This window comes from Adiantum capillus-veneris, chromosome 8 (genome assembly GCF_014529385.1).
Source record: "Adiantum capillus-veneris isolate H3 chromosome 8, ASM1452938v2, whole genome shotgun sequence".
NCBI lineage: Eukaryota > Viridiplantae > Streptophyta > Polypodiopsida > Polypodiales > Pteridaceae > Adiantum > Adiantum capillus-veneris.
Genome location: NC_140938.1, coordinates 54329140 through 54350361, shown reverse-complemented (window position 1 = coordinate 54350361; position 21222 = coordinate 54329140). Strand labels below are relative to the sequence as shown.

Sequence of the window (21222 nt, the reverse complement as noted above, 5' to 3'; positions counted from 1 at the left end):
AATATCAGCCACTACATGGCTGATTGCTCCCACTACAAATTCACCAATTGCAAATACAATCTCAGGTGTCGAGATTAGTATCTCATCCATGAGACTCTCGAATGTTGATGCAATAATGGAAATCTCTACCAATCTACCCATCTAAGTCAAATCTGGCTCAAAACTCCACTCATGGTAAGCACTTTGACATTTGAACTCCAATACTAAGAATCCATCCTCGTGTCCATGGCACTGTCACATGCGCACCAAGAGAATCTGTGTATCCGGAACCTTGAGTGGCAAGAGCAATGCCTAGATCCAACTCACACACATCAGTCTTTTGGCTAAGCATATCCATGAATGCCTGAATCATGACTGAATCCTCAATGGTCAATCCATCCATATCCATCATTGTATCCATGAATGACATACCCTGCTGCACAACTGTCTCCAAAACTGGCTCAACATGCTCACAAACTGGAGCATCACGTAACCTATCCACAAAGGAGACATGATTCGTCTCTTTGCATGGTTGCGTACTCATAAATATTGTGCCGAGTTGCACGTGTTGTACTCGCATTGCATGAATCGTGCCAACACTAGCACTTCTCACTATGACTAGCTATCCACGATGCAATCTAAAACTGTGCTCATGCACCACTACTTTGGATCCAGTGTCTCATAATAACTGACTCAGAGAGATCAAGCTCTACATTAAACTTGGCTTATGGCGTACATCTCACAACACGTTGTCAGAGTGCACTATTCTCCAGGGTTGACCGAGAAGTGTCAGGCTTCTTGCTGTAGATAGACAGTTAGTGCAGCTGCAAACCAAAGGAACTAAGGCAGATATGAGAAGATTTAGGGTCAAATGAAGCAAATAGTGGTGTTTGAAGAGAATTTATATGAGAACCGTTCAACTTCAAACAAATTTTTGAAAGATTGAAAAAAAAAGAATATAATTCACACAAATTTGGATACTGAAAGCTGACAAAAGCTTCAATATCAAATCCTGAAAACACTGTTAGAAATTGATTACATATGCCGCTGTTGATTTGCCTCCCTTCAATCAAAATACCCATGATTGAAGCTAATTGCAAATTCTAGTTCATATAAAGACCCTAGTTTCCTTCCCTGTGCTCCCTTTTTGTCTACTTATTACACGTCTTAGAATTGTAATGAAGGTCTCAAAAGGAATTGGCAAAATAGATCATTGGCTCATGATCTCCTTCTTCCACAATTCCTTGCTCAGAGAGCAAGCTACACCTTATTCAATGGTATAACTTCTCCCTCCCCTTTGCTTGTCACTCTTCACTTCTCCACTTACCACGCCGAGATTCTTGCCTTGCTTAGTCCATAGCAAGAGAGAGTGAGCCTAATGCTTTCTTTAGTCAAGAGGAAGAGATACACCTCTACTTTGCGGAGGCCAAGTGAGAGATAGAGGGAGAGAGTCCTCCCCTTGCCTTCCTCCTCATCGTCTTGTCCTCTTTTCCCCTTTGCTTCATGTTAGAAGCTGGACACACCCCACGGAGACTAACTACTCGGAGGATTATCATTTTTTGTAACTATTCATTTATTGAGGAAACCTGATTTTTCACCTTGTAAATATTGGGACTTACAGAAGTTTCCAGATTGTATCCCAGTTTTGATAGTAAGGTATATATACCACTTTTTGACCTTAATAAAAAACCTTTTGTCATTTTTAAAACAAGTTTTGAAGTCTGTGAGTGAGCGTACTGTGTACGAGAGAGAGTGTGAGCTTCTTCTTGACGCTACGTGTGCACCGGTGGTCGGAATCGAGTGCGAAGAAGTGCATCATGTTGCCCCCGATGAGAGCTACGCGTCGATACCTACATTGCGTGCGTACGGTCCGGTTCTGCGAGCTCCTTCTACGAGCTTCATCTGGTGATTGGGTGAGCATATGTTGTCCGATTTTGCATTGCATCATATCCACGCGTTCACATTCAGTAGAGCTACACATTAGGCACTTTAGATTTCAAAAACGAAGGCCTACAGATTTCTGCCAGACATCCTACGTGATTTTGCATCGGGTGTTTTGGGTTGGGATTTTGGTTCATAGAACTTAGAGAGAGCGACCCATTGGTATTAGTAGGGTCTCCTTCAAGTTCTATGGTGTTTCGAGATTGTTTGATGGGTGTTCGGCTCTAGACAGCGTTGTAGGAAGTTTCCTCTTATGCACTCTTGAAGACTGTGACTTGGACAATTGGTAGAGACCTCTGTAGGAATTAGTTAGGAGTCGATCGAGTGTAGGTTGACACCTTATTCTTGCTTCCACGCGCTTGCAGGTGGAGCTTCGTCCTTAGCTGACATTATATGTTAGGTGAGTTCTCGCTGTGCTGACGTCCGTCGTGGCGTATCCGTCCAACATTGGCGCCGCTACCGAGGACAAAAATCTTAGGTAGGTGACCGAGACTAGTCCTTGAGGATTGGGATTTTTGGCTTGCCAAGAGTCTCGTTTTACATTTAGATAGGATCAGAGGGTGGAGGACTCTCTAGGTCTTAGAGGGAGTCTAGGAAGCATGTGTCTGGCCTAGATCCTTCGACTTAGGTAGACCAAGATAGTTTTAGGTAGTAGTCAAGTTCTTGAGTAGGAGTTGGAGTGGTAGAAGCGGTGAGAGGAGAGCTTGAGAGTCCAGAGAGGCCAGAAAGCAACCAAAACACCATTATCACCATTTCGCATGATAAGTAGGAGTAGAGTAAGTAGGACATCATGATTCAGGATCTAGAGCACTTCATGCATGTATACTTGCTTGGTAAATTCATCACAAGTTTGTAAAAGACGCAAAAGTGTGTTTGAAAGCCTAAGAGAAGTCCAAAAGTTACTGTGAGTGTTTCTGATAGAGCTACAGAGCATCCGGAGCATTTCTGTCAGGAAAAAAATTAATTTCAAGCCAGGAGACATCCTACGCATAGGATGTCTACAGGCTAATCTGGTGGGAATTTTGGGATTTTGAGTTGATCAGTGTGTTCAGAGGTGGAGTTTACCCTAATTTCTACTAGAAAGTGGAAATTTGACCATATCTTGACAGGATAAGGCCAAATAGACTGAAATTGCTAGACATCCTACCTAAATTGTGCCAAAACATTATTTTGAGACCAAAACCATAAGATGGCTGCATGAGCATGTCTTGCATGATATATTGAGTGATTGAAAGGGGTTTCATCTCATTTGGGTGAGAAAATTGGGTTCAAAGCAGACTTTAGCACTTTTGACTGAAAAAGGCAAGAACAGCTAAAATTGGGGACTTTTGAAATCCAAACCAAAATCTAAGCATACCACTGGGTTACTGACATCAAGGGAAAATTGTGGGTCAAGTCTGGGGTCAAACACGCCAAAAAGACATCCTACGCATAGGATGTCTTCTATGTGATTTTGCACTCCAAACCAAATTTTGAGCATACCAAAGTGATCAGCAACTCAAGGGGAGCCTGTGTTTTGAATTTGAAGCCATTCTGATGAAAAAGACATCCTACGCGTAGGATGTCTAAAGCAAGAATTTGAAGCCAGATACTGACTGTGAGCATAGCAAGGTGTTGTATAGCCTAAGGCAAGTCTTCTGGTCAATTTTGGTCCAAATTGGAGTTGATTAGATTGATCAAGATCAACAACAGTCTGTCAGAACAGATTTCTGACTCATTGACTAGCTAATAGGTGTCCAAATCAAAAAGTAAAAACAGCTATGGGTTACTGACATCAAGGGGAAACCATAATGCAAATATCCAGGCAAAACAAAGCAGGAGACATCCTACGCGTAGGATGTCTATTGGGACCTACTGAAGAGAAAATTTGATTGGGCTTAGACAGTGAGATTCCATTTGGCTTAAGGGTTCCAGAACTTATTTTAGAAGTGAATTTGGACCTTGTTTGTCCATTTGACAGAGCAAAGAATGAATTCAGACTTTTTCGCGTAAATTGACCAACATCCGAGGGAAGTACAGTTTCAGATTAGTAGACCTAATCCAGAACATCAGTAGTGTATAAAATACAGTAGTGGTTGAGATTAACTCTCCAGTTATACCAATCATTACTAAGATAACTTCTAGCAGATAAATGCTTTGATTAGATTGCTGAAATTAAACGCTTGGTATATTCAGCAACAAAGCAAGAAGTTGTGCGGAAACTGATCCTTTGCCAGGTGAGTGGTTGGATTTGTGATAAAGTGCATTGATAAGTTTGATGAATTTAAGATCAAGAAGATACATTGTTAGAGACTAGAAGGTGGCAGGTGACCAAGATAGCTTAGTGTCCACCGAGGAGAGTGTAACTCAGGCAAGGCTAGATCCGCTAGCACCGATTATTGAGGAAGGTAGTGATACTAACACTTCGTCAGACAAATCTTTCTTCATGATGGGTAGTCAACAGCCAGGAGGTTTCACCCATGACGGACCAATGCCAGGAGGAAACACCTCCTTAAATCCTTTGAATGATTCCAAGCTCACTCTGATCTTCTTAGAGGGAACAAACTAAAGGGGAGCCCTAGTCTATTATGACTATCTAGTCTATTATGACTATTGAGGACGCAAGTGCATTTGTATCGAAGAGAGGCCGGCTCAGAGATTGGAGATAATCCGAGTCTATGATGATGGAGATAGATTCCGAGACGAAAGGGAGAACCACTATCTGGGATAGTTAGTAACCCTGAAAATTACAATAGATATGGAGATAACGTGGCAAAAGGGAAAATGGTTTCAAAAGCTCAAGAACCGCCACCAAACATTGATCAGCCCGGAGCTATTTTTATGTATGATAAGAAAACAACCAGGGTTCCAACTTATAACGAGAACGTGGGAATCTACAAGCATGAGAGTGAGAGTATACTCGCTTACTTTTGCAGCAAAGAACCATACATAAACGAATTAAGCAAAGAGAAGGTTCTTTACTTATTCTCTTTTGAAACTGCTATAGGGAAGGGTATAGTTTTTGTTGATAAATACGGGCGAGAATACCAATGTATTCTCCCAGAGGAGGTAGAAAGGGCAACAGGTCCAGGAGCATCAGCATATGCCCCAGAGGAAGTGCCAAGAGCCACCTACACCCCAAGCAAGTCGACGAATCCTTTTTCAGAAGATTATGACGCTACCTCACATTCCACCCGATCGCAGGCATTCAACAACCAAAACCAACCAGCAAACCAGCCATTGCAGGCATGGCTTCGATAGAGTGCAACAATGGAACAAGACCGAAGCCGAGATGGTTATCAAGCCGCACGAGGGCTAAGGGATTTGCAAGAACCCCACTCTATTCGAGGTATCAAGGAGAGAGTAAGCCAAAGACTCAAGGGTCAACAGAGCATGGAGGGCCACCCTTAGAACGAGCTCGAAGAGATGAACTAGCTCTGGGGAGAACTGTTAGAAATTATGGCTTAGGAGCACCACTGGGAGAGGAACCAGCCTATTACAGAAGACCTGAGGAGGTATATTGATTAGGACGTGGAGATCCAATGATGAGGTTTGTAGACCATCGGAGAATCAGACCCTCTCAAGTGCAAAAATGGGTAAACAAGAAATACACAGGAAGCAGAGACCCAAGAGATCAAGTAGCAGTCTTTGTGCGTGTAATTAGAGCCAAAGAGGTGTTAGACTTTCCTACCCAATTTGCAGGGTTTGGACTAACCCTAGAGGATGACGCTGCTACTTGGTTTGACTCTGTAGAGCGTAGAGACTTTGAGTCTATGGAGGAAGTGTTTGACGAATTTATCGAGGAATTCTCACAAAGGGGGATAGCTCATAATACCGTCTCACAAATTCATAAATTCAAACAAAAAGATGGGGAATCTGTACGAAAAGCAGCTCTAAGACTAAAAAGACTGTGGAAGAACTACCAACTTAGTCCACACTCATGCTAATATTCATCCAAGGACTAAGGAATGCGGATCTCCACAAAGACTTACATATGAAGAGAAGCACGACGTTGAATGAGTTGACCAAGTAGGCTCTTTACCTTGTGGACAATTGTGCGGTCTACAAAGAGGGGGAGTTCAAGGACCTTGACGACGAATCATCTTCACAACACAGTGGAAGCAAGTCTTCTAAGACAGCACCGAAAGGAGTAGCAGCTGTAAACCAAGAGCAGCTTGTAGATGAAGTGCTAAAAAAGATTAACTTGTACGCCAAACCCCAGGCTAAATAGCCCAAGTGGCGTGCTATTGAACAAAAATGGACAAACCATGGGACAGAGGAATATTATTATAACAAGGGATATGTGAGAGAGAGACCTTACGCTCCCCAAGCTCAGGTAGCTTCTCCTCAAGTTCCACCAATGTCTCGGTATCAAGCAGGCAATCTACCAGGACTTGTAGGTGTAGAAAGACCACAACCGGTGTTGGGGCAACAACCACCCCTACCAGGATTATGACCAATCGATATAAGATACACACCAACCGTAACCGAATCAGAGGATAAGGCTTTGGCGCCTATGCATGCATATTATGAAGATCCCAATGGATATGCGGCAAACACCGGAAGAACCCTCGACACCAGAACCATGGAGCATGATAGGAAGCACATGACCACCAACAGCTGCACACGCAGCAGGAGAAGGGAGATATAGCTTAGATGAACGAACATTGTTGTTCATAGCCAATGGAGGCATGGGCGGACAGAGACATGCATACCAACAAAGAGGAGCTCAAGGAGCACCTCAAAAACCCAAGAGACCCTGCTACAAGCGTGGTGGAGACCATTGGCTAAGAGACTCTCCTCATGATAAAATCATTAGAGTCAACGCGTATTGCACCGAGTGTGGAGTTACTAATTTGATTCCTGATTGCCCGAAAAACCCAAGCAAAGGAGCAAAAAATACCTCGAACATGCTAGAAACAGTACCTTCCAGTGGAGGGTCGGAAAATGAAACAATCATACCTATTCAGGCATTAACACGAGCCCAAGCTCAAAGAATGACGAACCAACCCATAGTTGAAGAGCCAAAAACCAATGCCCAAAGTTCAAAAACGAAAAATCAGAGAAACACTTGGAAAGCTAGAAAGGCTCGTATGAAAGCCAGGAAGGAACGAGAACAAACAGCTCTATCCGAGGAGTTGAAACATACAAAGGATAGATTAGAGAGCTTAGAGGATCTAGCTAGCCTAAGCTCACACACCACATCAACCATAGCACCCAAGGAAATAGCAGAGCCCAAAAGTGCAGGATCAGGAGGATCTGTACTGGCAGACAAGGTAAATGAGCAGTTGGATGTGCTTCTAAAAGCTTATGAAGCCAGACTAAAAAAGAACCAAACCCAGGAGCAAAGGTGGATGACTTATCCATATGCCGAAATAGAAAAATAGAGGTTGGAATGTGTAAAAGGATGATTGAAACAACTCAATCATTGATGGAAGACCCGCTGGGTAAACCTGCAAATTGGTATGAGGCACCGGCTCCAACCCCTATCCAACCAACTTTAGAGGAATATGTAGAAACAAAGGAAAGACTCACTAATGCCTATGAGTCCATACGAGAGCCTATCATAGTGCCAAATACCACAGATGAGGCAAGTGATGGGTTCCAACCTAAAATATTGATAGAAATGGGTAAGGACTGTATCGGTGTAGACGATCTGTGGAAGCAAATCCGTGAGGCCAACGAGGCTATTAGGATGAGTAACCACATGAATAGCACGAGAAAAGAAAAGAATGTAACCTTACCTCCTATTGAAGAATTTGAGGCAAGGTCACAATTGAACTTTGAGATACATTCACAGGGGGGAGACCAAGGATCAATTAGTTCGGGGCACAGCCAACCAGACTCGCTGAGAACTTTACCCTCTTACCTAGGAGAGTATGAAGCCAAGTCGGAAGTGAGAGCAATCCCATCTCAAAGACTTTCTTCTAACAAAGTGATGGATTCACAAGGATTGGTTGAGTTATTGTCCACCCCGGTGGCATGCACAATAGCAGAACTCCTAAGGTTACGGCCAAACATGTGGACCACAATAGGTAAATGCCTAGAAAAATTTGGAGTAAGAGACCCCACCATGAGGCTACAGGAAGGGATCAGAGAGTTGGACCGACCTCAATTAAACACTAGGCCAGTACCATTAAACAAGGTTGGAGAATATTGTGAGGGAGAAGATGGAAACACCACGCTACCAGTAGAATTCTAAGGAGTAGTTTCCAAAGCTATTCTTGACAGTGGAGTGGGAGTTGCTATCGCCACCAAGGAAATCTGGAAAAAATGGGGAAAACCAGCTTTGAGAGCTACCAGAATGAAATTGCAATTGGAAGATGGGTTCATGGAGAAGCCTCTAGGACTCTTAGAAAAAGTGATTGTCACTTTGTGCGGGATCGAGTATGAGCATACATTTGCAATAGTTGATTTCGACAAAAAGAACAATTATGAGATCATCTTGGGAAGACCATTCATGCGACAATTGAAGATGGTCCAAGATTGGGGTTACGACCACATATACCTCAGACATGGAGAGACAACAACTAAAATACACCTGAAAGACCATAGTTACAAAGATGTGAACCAAACACTTGTGGAAGAGTTTGATTCAGCTACAATAGCAGGAGCGGAACTCCCAGCATGGTTAGGGAAACAAAAAGAGCTATGGATGTGCGGAGCGCCTTGTGGAAGCTTAAGAAGGGAGGAATACATCTTAGAAAGAGCAATAGAGGACAAGGAGTATATTCCAGAACCTTTCCCTGAAGATGCCTTGGAACCACTAGAATGGGAACACATACTAGCAACATTGGATGTCTGTACCATTACAGATAGTCCAACAACAAAATTTTGCGATAAGGATGGCTATGATGTGCGAGAGAAAAGAATGCGAGAGGAAATAAAACAGGAACGAAAAGCTAAAACAGAAACAAAATCACAAAAATTTCAAAAATAAAAAAAAGAAACAACAAAAGACCAAGAGTGGACCAAATTGGAGCGTAAACAGAAATATCAAGAACTGAAACGGTCTTTACGTGAGATATGGACTACTGAAGAAGATAGTGATGGTAAAGGGGAGTCAAAAAAGGGAAACATGAATGTACCATCCCACTATCGGAAATTTACCATCCAAGACAGAAAAATCATCATGACACAACCAGTCAGGGAAAGAACCAACCAAGAATCTTACGATGGGCCAGGAAATGCAAAAAGGATAGACCTTGCAGAACCAGGTGAAAAGCCTCAGCTGGTCTATATAGAAAACGATTTAGAGCCTGAAGAAGAAGAACGGCTAACACAACTTCTCAATAAGTATAAAGATGTGTTTGCATGGTCCTATAAGGACCTCAAAGTAGTTGATCCATCGATATGCCAACATACAATTCCTTTGAAATCAGATGCAAAACCTAGCAAACAACGTCCTTATACTTATAATGACACATTTGCTAAACGAATCAAAGAGGAGATTGATAAGCTGATGGAAGCTGAATTCATCTATGAAATCGAACATACAGATTGGGTGTCACCCATTGTGGTAGTTCCCAAAAAGAATGGAAAACTACGAGTGTGTAAACCTCAAAAAGATAAATGCAGCCACCATAAGGGATAATTATCCCTTGCCAATCACAGAACATGTACTTGAGCGGGTGGCCGGGAAACGGGCTTATTCCTTTCTGGATGGGTTTTCAGGATACAACCAACTGGCAATAGCAAGGGAGGATCAACACAAAACAGCGTTTGCCACAGAATGGAGAATTTATGTGTATCGAGTTATGCCGTTTGGCTTAACTAATGCCCTAGCTACCTTCCAAAGGTTAATGACGCACGCTTTCAAACAATACCTAAGAATATTCTTAGAAATTTACATGGATGATCTTTGTGTACACTCTCTTGTACGAGAGGAACATATTGACCATTTGCAAAAGGTCTTTGAAAAATGCAGGACATATCGAATTTGTCTTAACCCGAAAAAGTGTATCTTTATGGTTAAGCAAGGCCGCATCTTAGGACACATTGTCTCAAGAAATGGCATTACCACTGACCTAGACAAAGTCAAAGTCATAGTAGACCTACCCAGGCCTACTAATGCTAAACAAGTGCAATCCTTCATGGGACACTGCGGATATTATCGAAGATTCATATACATGTATGCGGTTATCGCACAACCTCTGTATCGGTTGCTAGTCAATTTCGATTGGACCGAGGAGTGTGAAACTTCATTCCAAAAGCTGAAGGAAAACCTTATATCAACACATGTACTGAAGGCACCATATTGGGAAAAGATATTCTATGTTCACATTGATGCTTCTGCATATGCAATCGAGAGTATTCTGGCTCAACCTGGAGACGGAAAAATGGATTTTCCAGTATGTTATGCAAGCCGACAGTTAAACAATGCGGAAAAGAACTACACAACCACTGAACGAGAAGGGTTAGGAATGGTTTATGTTGTAAAGAAATTTCGGCATTATTTGCTCACAAACAAATTTGTGTTCTTTACAGATCATCAAGCTCTTTCGTATCTGGTAAATAAACCATGCAATACAGGGAGAATTGTACGCTGGTTTATTATAATGCTAGAGTTTGACTTCACAGTGGTGGTCAAAAAGGGTAAAACCCATCTACGAGCGGATCATCTTTCAAGGATACACAACGGGGAAGCTCCTAAAGGAGTAGATGATGACATACCAGATGCTTATCTTTTCAATATTGAAATGATACCCAAATGGTCGCAGAAAATTGTTAGCATTCTTTCCTTTGGAAGTGGGTTTAATAATACGGAATACAGATCCAAACAACAAACAATTCGACAAACAAAAAACTTCCAGTTGATAGCAGGACGGTTGTATCATCTAGGATCGGACCAAATCCTACGATTATGTATAAATCCGGAAGAATTTGAGTGCTATCTTGAAGAAGCACATGTCCAAGATTGTGCATTTCATTGTTCAACAGTGAAAACATACTAGAGACTGAAACAGTTAGGGGTTTATTGGCCAACTATGTATGCGGACACACATTCTTATGTTACCAATTGTACTATATGTAGTGCCAAACGACCAGTGGATCACGTGACATTGTTTCAGGTAAACATTGCACCTGCATGGAGTCAATATATCATTGATTTATTAACCACCAGGACGTTCCCTGAGAACATAACAAGAGCACGGAAAAAAGCTATAGAGCTGGAGGCCCGTGACTTTCAGCTAATTGGGAACCAAATCTATAAGCGAGGAAAGGACAATCAACTTAGAATCTGTGCATGTGAAAGCCAATACCTGCTAATTCTAGAACATGCACATAGCGGAATAAGTGGAGGCCATTTTTCGGGCGATAAGACGGCAAGAATAGTCTTAACCGCAGGTATATGGTGGCCTACATTGCATATGGATGCTGAAGAGTTTGTAAAGCGTTGTGAAGCATGTCAACGCACCAAGGTGCCGATAAAGAGAGATGAGATGCCACTTCGGCCTATGATGGGAGCAAGAGTATTTGCAAAATGGGGCATTGATATTGTGGGACCTATCTCACCCCCTGCATATCGCACCCATACCCAATATATCATCGTGGCTACGGACTATCTCACAAAATGGGTGGAAGCCAAGGCAACACAAAAAGCAGATGCACACACCACTGTACAATTTTTGTATGAGAATGTTTTTGTACGATACGGTTTACCAATAGAAATTGTCAGTGATCGTGGGACACATTTTCTTAACGAAGTCATTGAACATATGCTAGAGGAAGTCATGGTCATACATAGGAAATCTTCTCCATACTGTGACGCCCTCGTTCAGGGCGTCGCGGAAAAGGGACCGCGCCGGCTCACCTGCGATGCAAACGGGACCTGCAGGCAAGCAAACGCATACACAAGATCGCAACTTGAAAACTGAACGCAAGAGGGACACGAGAGTGAGGGACGTGAACGAATGATCAATATCATAAGAAAGTGCCGAATACAAGGGACGCAAGTAATCACATGAAAACGGGGCTGGCAAGTTGGGGGAAGTGGCACATACTTCCCTTATATACACCCCCGGGTTGAGAGAGCTTGACGCCCACGTCAAGCCGGGGTTTTGAGAGGTGCCGATACAAAAGTTGTTGCCGAGGTTTTGGGGCGGATATTTACAAGGGGAGGAGTGAAGTGTTTGCCAAAAATGTCTAGCTACCTAGGGTGATGCTAGTTACAAGTGGGGGGGAGGACTACTCTATGTTGTTGTCATGTAGTGTGTTGTCCTCCTCTTCAGTGGGCATGTTGTAGAAGCGTAGCACAAGGGGTCTTTCGAGTCGAAGCATGATTTCTTCAGGTACCCAAGTGCATTCCGTCATGGGGCGATTGCGCCACTTGACATAGAAAAGTTGTCCCCGGCGTCCAAAAAGCGACTTTAGGATGGCCTCCGGCTCATGTGGCGGGCCATCCTTTACATATTCGGGGAGGCTTCTAGCATAGGTGTTATCCGGCACGAACCTTTTGAGTAGACTTACATGGAAGGTGTTGTGGATGTTGATGTGTGATGGGAGGTCCAGCTTGTAGGTGATGTCGTTGTAGGACTTGAGCACTTTGTATGGCCCATAGTAGAGGTGGTTGAACTTCGGGGAGAGGCCTTGAGGGAGGGTGATATTCTGGGAGCTGACGAGGACTAAGTCACCTTCTTGGAAGAGTTCGGAAGGCCTTCGCTTTTGGTTGGCGTATTTGGCGATGCGTACCTTGCTTTGCTCGAGACTCTTCTTTGCCCTTTGCATGCGGGTTTGCCATTGTTGAAGAAACTCTTCACATTCCAGATCCTGGGCATGCACGTCGCCGGTTGCCAGTGCAAGAAGTGTGATGACTTCTTTACCTATGGAGAGCTCGAAGGGGGTGTAGCCTGTGCTGCTATGGATGGAGTTGTTGTAGTGGAATTCCAGGACGTCCATGTATTTGGACCAATCCTTTTGATCTGCTTTGACGTAGCTGCGGATGTAGTCTTCAATGCCTTGGTTGACTCTTTCAGTTTGACCATCGGTTTCTGGGCGGTAGGCAGAGGAGAAGTGGAGCTGGGTGCCTAGCAGCTTGAAGAGCTCGCACTAGAGGTCGCTGAGGAAGCGGGTGTCGCGATCAGAAACTATGGCTAAGGGGAGGCCGTGGTATTTGAAGACTTTGGCGAAGAAGTGTTTGGCGACCTGGTAGGCGATGACGGGAGGCTTTGCAGGTATGAAGTGGGCTTGCTTGGTGAAGTAGTCGACGACCACCATGATGGTAGTGTGGCTGTGGGAGGGGGGGAGGTCAACGATGAAGTCCATACTTACCATGTCCCAAGGCCGGGAGGGTGTTGGCATGGGGTGGAGGAGGCCAGCATGCTTGACTCTTTGAGCTTTGACCAGTTGACAGGTTGGGCAGGTGCGCACGTAGTCGATTACGCCGTCCTTCATTTTTGGCCACATGTAGTGTTGATGGAGTTTGTCATAAGATCTCTTCTGGCCACCATGTCCAGCTAGCTTGCAGTCATGAGCCTCCCACATGAGGTCTTTCTTTAGCTCTGGATCATTGGGGATGTAGATTTTTCCATGCGCGTAGAAGAGGTTATCTTAGACTTTAAAGAGACCCACTGTAGGTTTCCCAGAGATGTGGTCATTGAGCATGCGGAGGATAGCAGGATCAGCTTTTTGAGCGTCGAGGATGCGTTGGCGTAGAGTGCTGGTGGCAGTGGAGATAGGAGTGAGGGTGGGCATTCGACTGAGGGCGTCGGGCATGACATTGGTGGTACCCGGTTTGTGGATGATGTCGATGTCGTATTCTGCCAGTGTGTCTTGCCACCTAGCTTGTTTGGGGGTGATTTTGGGTTGTGTCTGGAAGTACTTGAGGGAGATGTTGTCTGTATAGACCTTTGTGTGTTTGTCTTGGACATAGTGTCGCCACTTTCGGAGGCAGTGGACGATAGCGAGCATTTCCTTCTCATGTGTAGTCCATCTTGTTTCTACATCTGTGAACTTGTGGGATTCGTAGGCGATGGGCTGATGCTCTTGCATGAGGACTCCACCAATGGCACCATCGGAGGCATCTGTATGCACTTCAAATGGTTTGGTGAAGTCGGGCAGTCGGAGGACGGGGGTACTACACATGGCGATCTTTGGGTTCTCAAAGGCTTCTTCTTCTTTAGGGGTCCACTGAAAAGGTTTGTGGCCTTTGGTTATCTCTGTAAGTGGCGCAACAATCTTGCTGAAGTCGCGGATGAAGCGGCGTGTGTACTGACAGAAGCCCACGAACTCTCGGACTTCTTTGATGGATGTCGGGGGGGGCCCACTTAATGACGGCGTCGACTTTCTTGGGGTCCACCATAATACCTTCTAACGTGACGATGAAGCCCAGGAACACGATTTTCTTGACCACAAACTCACACTTCTCCAGCTTGGCATACAGCTGGTGTTCTCGGAGGCGTTGTAGTACTGCGGCGACATGCTTCTGGTGCTCTTCTAAAGTCTTGCTGTAGATGAGTAGATCGCCAATGTACGTAATGAGGAAATCATCTATCATGTCACGAAAACTGTCATGGATTATTCTGCAGAAAGTGCCAGGACCGCCGGTGAGACCGAACCCCAGGACCATCCATTCCCAGGAGCCGTAGCGTGTGCGGAAGGCGGTCTTCGGGATATCTTTAGAGGCGATGCGGACTTGGTGGTAGCCTGAGCGAAGATCGATGCGAGTAAAGTATTGGGCACCCTGTAGTCTGTCCAGAAGATCTTCCATGAGGGGGACTGGGTACCTGTTCTTGATAGTTATCTTGTTGAGGACCCGATAATCCACGCATAGTCGCATGGAACCGTCTTTCTTCTTGACAAATAGGACTGGGGCCCCAAAAGGAGAGCTGCTGGGCCAGATGAAACCTTGATCCTCCAATTCCTGGAGTTGCTTCTTGAGCTCTTTTAGCTCGGTGTCGTTCATGCGGTAGGGGGCTTTCGCCGGGGGTGTGCTCCCTGGGATGAGATCAATTTCATGTTGAATTTGACGGGGAGGGGGTAGGCCGGGGGGAAGTTCTGGGGGCATGACATCTTTGTACTTCTTGAGGATGGGGGTAAGTGAGGGGTCACCCACTTTGGCCTGCTCGATGGTGATGGATTTGAGCCTTGCTGTGGGCTGCTCTTGTGCTTGCATGATGCAGAGGTGAACTTGAGCTCCTTTCTTGAGAGCCCGCTCTGCTTGCTTTGCACTCATGAGATTGAGTCTGGGGGACGAGTGTTCTGGGACTTTCTGTTTACCTTTCATCGCTGCTAAGTGAGCGGGGTCTTGGCGGTTGATGGGAGGGGGGTTGGTTTGAAGATGCGCCTGGCGGGTGAAAGCTTGCTTTGTTGTGAGTCTGGCGCCTTGTACTATCACTGCTTTGCCTTGATTATTCAGGAGTAATTGGTCCAGCTTCATGCCTAGGAGTGCAATGAGGTACTTGTCGTTGAAGGACAGACCAATGATTTCCTCAAAGTCGTCCATTGGGACCACTATGAAGTCAAGGCGACATGTGAATTCACCCATCTCGATCCTGACTTGACGGGCTGCCTTTACATTGCTATCCTTTCCTTGGGCAAAGTTGATTATAGTTTCGTTGACAGTGGTGAGGCGTAGGCCCAGGCGAGCGGCGCACTGCGGGGTTAGAAAATTGTGTGTAGCGCCTGAGTCTACCATGATCCATTGCGACTGGGAGCCAATTGTTGCCTGGACATACAAGTTCTGGATGTCCGTTATCGCTGTTGCCATGCATTGAGGGTGGAGGGATACCGCTCCAATCCGGGGTTGTTGGTCAGCAACAGGGCTAGCCAGTTCTTCGACTCTTATTTTGTGAGGGGAGGGTGGTTCGTCTATTTGGAGTGTGTTGACCTTGCTCGATGATGAGGATGCTGGATTTCTCTTGCAGACACATGCGTAGTTGGGGCCATGAGCAATCCTGCAGTCGCTGCACCAGACGCAATCAGGGTGCGGGTTGTTATTATTGCCGTTGTAAGTATTGGAGGCAAAACTGCTGGGTGTGGGGTTGTAAGAATTGCTCGCAAAGACGTTGCGTGGGACTAAGGCGCCATTTCCGCGGCCTAATCTCGGGTTGGAATTGGGTGGTGGTGGGCGGGTAACATTGCTTCTGTTATTGTGTACAAATCCGCGGCCTTGCCCGGTGGGTGGGTTAGGCCAGTTGTTGGGGGCAAAATTGTTGGGGCGAGGGTTATTTGGAGGCAAACCTGGTGTGGGGTTTGTGTCGCGTAGCTTTTCTGCCATATTGGCGGCCACTTCCCAGGTGTTGGGATTCTGTTTTTCTACCTCTCGACGGGCCCAGGGCTTAAGGCTATACAGGAACCCATGTAGCCTGTCTGCTCTGTGCATCAATGGGAGTTGGAGCATGAGTCGACGGTATTTGACAATGTATTCTGATATGTGGCCGTCCTGGCGTAGATCGCGCCACGAATCTCTAATTTTGTTGCCCTCATTCTCTGGGACAAAGTAGCTGAGCCTGTCTCTTTGTAGGTCCTCCCAGTCCTCCCAACGCTTTGATTGCTGTTCAGTGAGGAACCATACATAGACGTCGTCGGCCAGAAAGGTTTTGGCCACTTGCACATATCTGCGTCTGCCTATGTTGTTCCACTGCATGTAGTCTTCTACCTCGCTGAACCACTTGTTGAGTTCTAGTGAGGTACGGTTGCCTTTGTATTTCTCTGGGGGACTGGGTTTGAATTTTCCCAGTCTGTTTTCGTCTTCTAGATGTCTGTCAGGGTTGTAGTAGCGTCTTTCACTTTGATCATCCTGATAATCTTCGTCTTCGGGTCGCGGTCGTCTTTGTGTGTTACGCCGCATGTTGACATTACTGGTGCCTGGTCGGTCTTCGTATCGTTGGCCTAGCTGTGTTTGAATCAATTCACCCAGGTTAGCCGACATCAAGTTGATCTGTTGTTCCACGGAGGCCATGATGCGGGCCTCCAGTCTCCTTTCTATTGTGTCTTGGGCATCTTGTCGTGTCTTCATTTCCTTCTTCTTCTTCTCCTTCTTATTCAGATCAGGCTCGGTTCTGTATCCGTCATCATATTCTTGATCTCCAGCCATTTCTGTACTTTTGTGGCCAAAGCCGAAAAGAAAACTCAAAAAGATCAAAAACTGAAAAACTGCGAGAAATGGCTTGAAAACGTTGAAAAAACTATGAAACTACGCAAAACGGGGTCCAAAAACACGAAAACCGCGAAAAACGGCTCAAAAACGATGAAAACTGGTCTCAAATGGTGTAAGACGGGGCAAAACCAGGTCGAACGTTGAAAAACGATGGGGAACGTGGAGAAAACGCGTCCAAACGGGTAAAACGGGCCAAGAATGCGGTGAACGCGGTGAAAACGGGGCGAAACGCGGGTCAAACGAGGCAAAACGGTGAAAAACTGTGGGGAACGTGGAGAAAACGCAAGGAATGGGGCAAAACAGGGCAATCACGCGAGGGACGTGGTGAAACGGGGCAAAACGGGGCAACACGGGCCGAGAACGCGGAGAAAACGTGGAAAAACGAGGCAGACGGGCCGAAAACGTGGTGACAACCACGGGCCACGGGCCGACGTCGGGTCGGCGGGGACTCGAGCCGAAGCTCTGATACCAAGTGTGACGCCCTCGTTCGGGGCGTCGCGGAAAAGGGGCCGCGCCGGCTCACCTGCGATGCAAACGGGACCTGCAGGCAAGCAAACGCATACACAAGATCACAACTTGAAAACTGAACGCAAGAGGGACACGAGAGTGAGGGACGCGAACGAATGATCAATATCATAAGAAAGTGCCGAATACAAGGGACACAAGTAATCGCATGAAAACGGGGCTGGCAAGTTGGGGGAAGTGGCACATACTTCCCTTATACATACCATCCACAGGCAAATGGACAAGCTGAGGCCACAAATAAAACACTATGCACAGTTCTCACTAAAATAGTGTTAGAGTCAAGAACAGATTGGGATCAGCAGCTACACTAAACACTATGGGCATACAGGGTAGCTTACAAAACATTGATAGGAACAACACCGTACAACATGGTGTTTGGTCTTAATGCTATACTACCCATGGAGTTTTTAATTCCAACTCTACGAGTAGCGAAACGCATAGAATGGACAGCGCATGAACTATCTTCAAGAATAGATGATCTTGAAAAGCTAGATGAACTCCGCTTGAGAGTTGTAGCTTCAATCTATGCTAAAAAGAGAAGACAAAAAGAGTTTTTTGACAAGCATGTGTGCACTAAAGAGTTCAAAACAGGTGATTATGTACTTGTTTATACTTTGAAGCAACATGCCAAGAAAATTAAAAAGTGAGGGAGGGACCCTTTGTGATTAATGATCTATCACAAAGTGGAGGTGTCAAGCTTGCTACATTAGCGGGTGAAGAAATGCCGAACTGGATTAGTGGATGTCTGACTGAAGAAATATCATCTACCACTCACATAGGAGATGCTCCAACAAATTCATCAAGGAAAACAACGAATGAAGGAAAAACAGAGAGTACGAGAGGAAGCTCAAGCAGAAGCAAAGGAACGCATTGCAAAACGAAGACTTCTACGACAACAACAACAAAGTGGAGCACCTTTGCGAATCAATGCCATTCGACTGACGAAGTTGGATGAAGACACAGTGGAGCTAATAATTGCAGTCAAAGTGGGCAGCAATCAAGTTGAATCGACGGCATTGCTTGATTGTGAAGCTCAAGCAAATTTGATCTCTAGTTACGGATTACACCAACAGCTCAAATCCACGGGTCAACTTCATTCTACTCCTCAAGTGCTGGAAAGTAGTACATCACACCCGTTGAAAACATTGGGATGGACTATATTGCATGTACAAATACATCAATATATTTACCCACACAAATTCTATGTGGTCGAGGTTGAAAAACACAACACCCAATGATGTTGGGACAACCTTGGCAAAAAGAGTACAATGTGCAGATAGATTGGAACGCGAATGTAGTCAAAATTCAACATGCACATGAACAACAGGTGATAGCCTTTGCTCAACAATACCGGAATAATCAGCTGGCTACAAGCCATGCAATCACAGGAAAAAGAGACAAAAGCAAGAATGCCACCAAAGAACAACATGATCCCCAAAGCCAACAAACAGGTAAAAGCAAACCATACTGACTACGTACATACGAAGTCACAGACCGCAATGCGAAGATTTTGATTACCAAAACAACAGAAACAGTATGGATGTGGAAGGATAGAAATGACATGGCAGACAAACAACAATGCAATGAAAGCATTCAACCGAAGCAAATAGTCCAAACCAAGGGCATAAAACAGATATGGATCCCAAGGAAAATGCTCAGCAATAACCCAAATGTCACTCGCATTTGGATACCAAAACAAAAGCAAAAGGAACTCCCTTCAGTACAAGCAACAACGGAAAGCAGACAGCTGCATTTAAAAAAAGGCAACAAAACAGTGGCAACAAAAGAAGTAGCAAAACATCTACAGAAACCGGCAAAAACAAAATACCAATGGAAAGCAAAGGCAATACGGTCCACGGCCATTCCGGCCAAGCCAATCCTCTCCATAGAAACAACTACGACTATATCAACAGTAGCGGCAAAGCAATTGCCTGGAAAAAAAGACAATTAAACAAAGAGCAATAGAGTTACAGCTATTACTTGCAAAGAAAACAGGAAACCTTGACGGCGAATGTCAATAAGCATCTTGCTTATTCCCTTCTCTTGCATAGCATTAATTTTGTCCATGCATTGACCGAGTATGCATAAAATAGGGCCACATTCATCGGCCAAGCATTAGCACAAATTTTTCAACCTATGCACGGCACATACTTCGAGGCGAGACCTTGTCGTCCAGGAGGACTCCGGCTAGGAGGGGGGGAGGCATTCTCAAATGCGGAACCAATAGCAGAAAGAGCAAAAAAGGGCATGATTTTCGACTATTTTAAGGGTTGTTGTTTGATTGCAAAATTTTCTGGACAAACCCAAGAACATATGCCCTTATACAACATGTATCTATAGGTATATGGGACCAAATGCCAAATCAAGCCCTTAGGTGTGTGTATATAAGTAGAAATAGCCATTTTTCGGGCAAAATATTGGTAAAACGGAGAAATCCGGTCATAAAAATTGCATGCGAGTGTATATAATGTTTTGCGGTGATGTTTGTGATTTATTATGATTATTGGGGATTTTCTGGGTTTGATTTGCTATTTTCCTTTTAATTTTTTGCTAATTTTCTTGAAAAACTTCAAAAATACAAAAAGCAGGTGAAAAACGATCGTAATGAAAAACAAAAAAATATGGGGATGATCAATGACAATAGGACAACCTAGGGTACAGTGGGGGTGCAATTATGAGACTAGAGCAAAAAGCGTGTTTTGGCCAGGTTTTGACCGAAATGCCAAATTTCGGGTAAACAGAGCAAATGGAGTCCAAATCAAGAAATTTTTCAGCCTAAACCGCATCTCGCAAGAAGATAGGATCACATGTCAAATTTCATGAAAAGTGGTTCGGGGACCTCCATTATAAGAAATTTTCACCTCATTTTTAGCTCATTTTCACTATTGACTTTGTGGAAAGAGCTTCTTCCACCTAGAGCAGACGGACCTTCCAGCAGCTTCTACGACGCGCACGACTACTCGATGAGCTTCAGACATGAGAGGTAGGCTTACCACCTTGAGCTTTTCGCGCATGTTTGTCATTATGTCGCGAAAACTAGCGTAGGGATCACACACAAAGCGGGCGGTAGAGATCCACAAGTAGAGACGGCGACCTAATGGCTAACCCAAAAGCAACAAGACTTCATCGGTAGCTTACCCTAGTATAGGAGACCAGTCCTAGATGTCCAAAGGCATTAGAAAACCATGGGGAAAAAACCTAATTCCTAGAATCCTGCAAGAGGCCACCAAATGGGAAATCAGTGAAAAGGCGACCAAATGCTACCAAAATTCATGGGTAGGAGCATCTCGACATGCTCGACAAGTCTATGTGACCCGCATGACCAAAAAGTGACCCGAAGTGGCACTAAACTTCAGAAACGGCATCAGACACACAAAGCATCAAAGTGCTCTCGCGTCCAACAAACCGCATGCCCGTTTGCCACCAAACTTCACGAGCGGCTTTCCTAGACCATCAACAACCAAGTCCTATGGTGGTAGACCACCACAAATCATCGAAGATATGTAAATGCAACCACGGGTGCTTCTAGAGCGACAAATTGCCAAATGAAGCTCCGGTGAAGCCAAAGTCGACAAAAACCATAGACAAGGATCCCCAAGGGATTGGGAAGCTATGGTGACCAACATCAAGAAATTTCATCGCCAAAAAGCACTCCAAAAGTCAGAAAACGGCTCGAAGGCTCTGAAGTCCAAATAGGA

At 44.9% G+C, this 21222-nt stretch overlaps 2 protein-coding genes across 2 annotated transcripts; both read right to left on the bottom strand.

The window, feature by feature from the left end:
• Nucleotides 1-12087: 12087 nt before the first annotated feature.
• On the bottom strand, nucleotides 12088-12627 carry LOC147452155 (uncharacterized). Its single transcript, XM_086519213.1, has one exon. The coding sequence runs from the start codon at nucleotides 12625-12627 to the stop codon at nucleotides 12088-12090; it is 540 nt and encodes a 179-aa protein (XP_086375339.1).
• Nucleotides 12628-14017: 1390 nt separating this feature from the next.
• Nucleotides 14018-16936, bottom strand: LOC147452154 (uncharacterized). The gene has a single exon (XM_086519212.1). The coding sequence runs from the start codon at nucleotides 16934-16936 to the stop codon at nucleotides 14018-14020; it is 2919 nt and encodes a 972-aa protein (XP_086375338.1).
• Between the last annotated feature and the right edge of the window lie 4286 nt (nucleotides 16937-21222).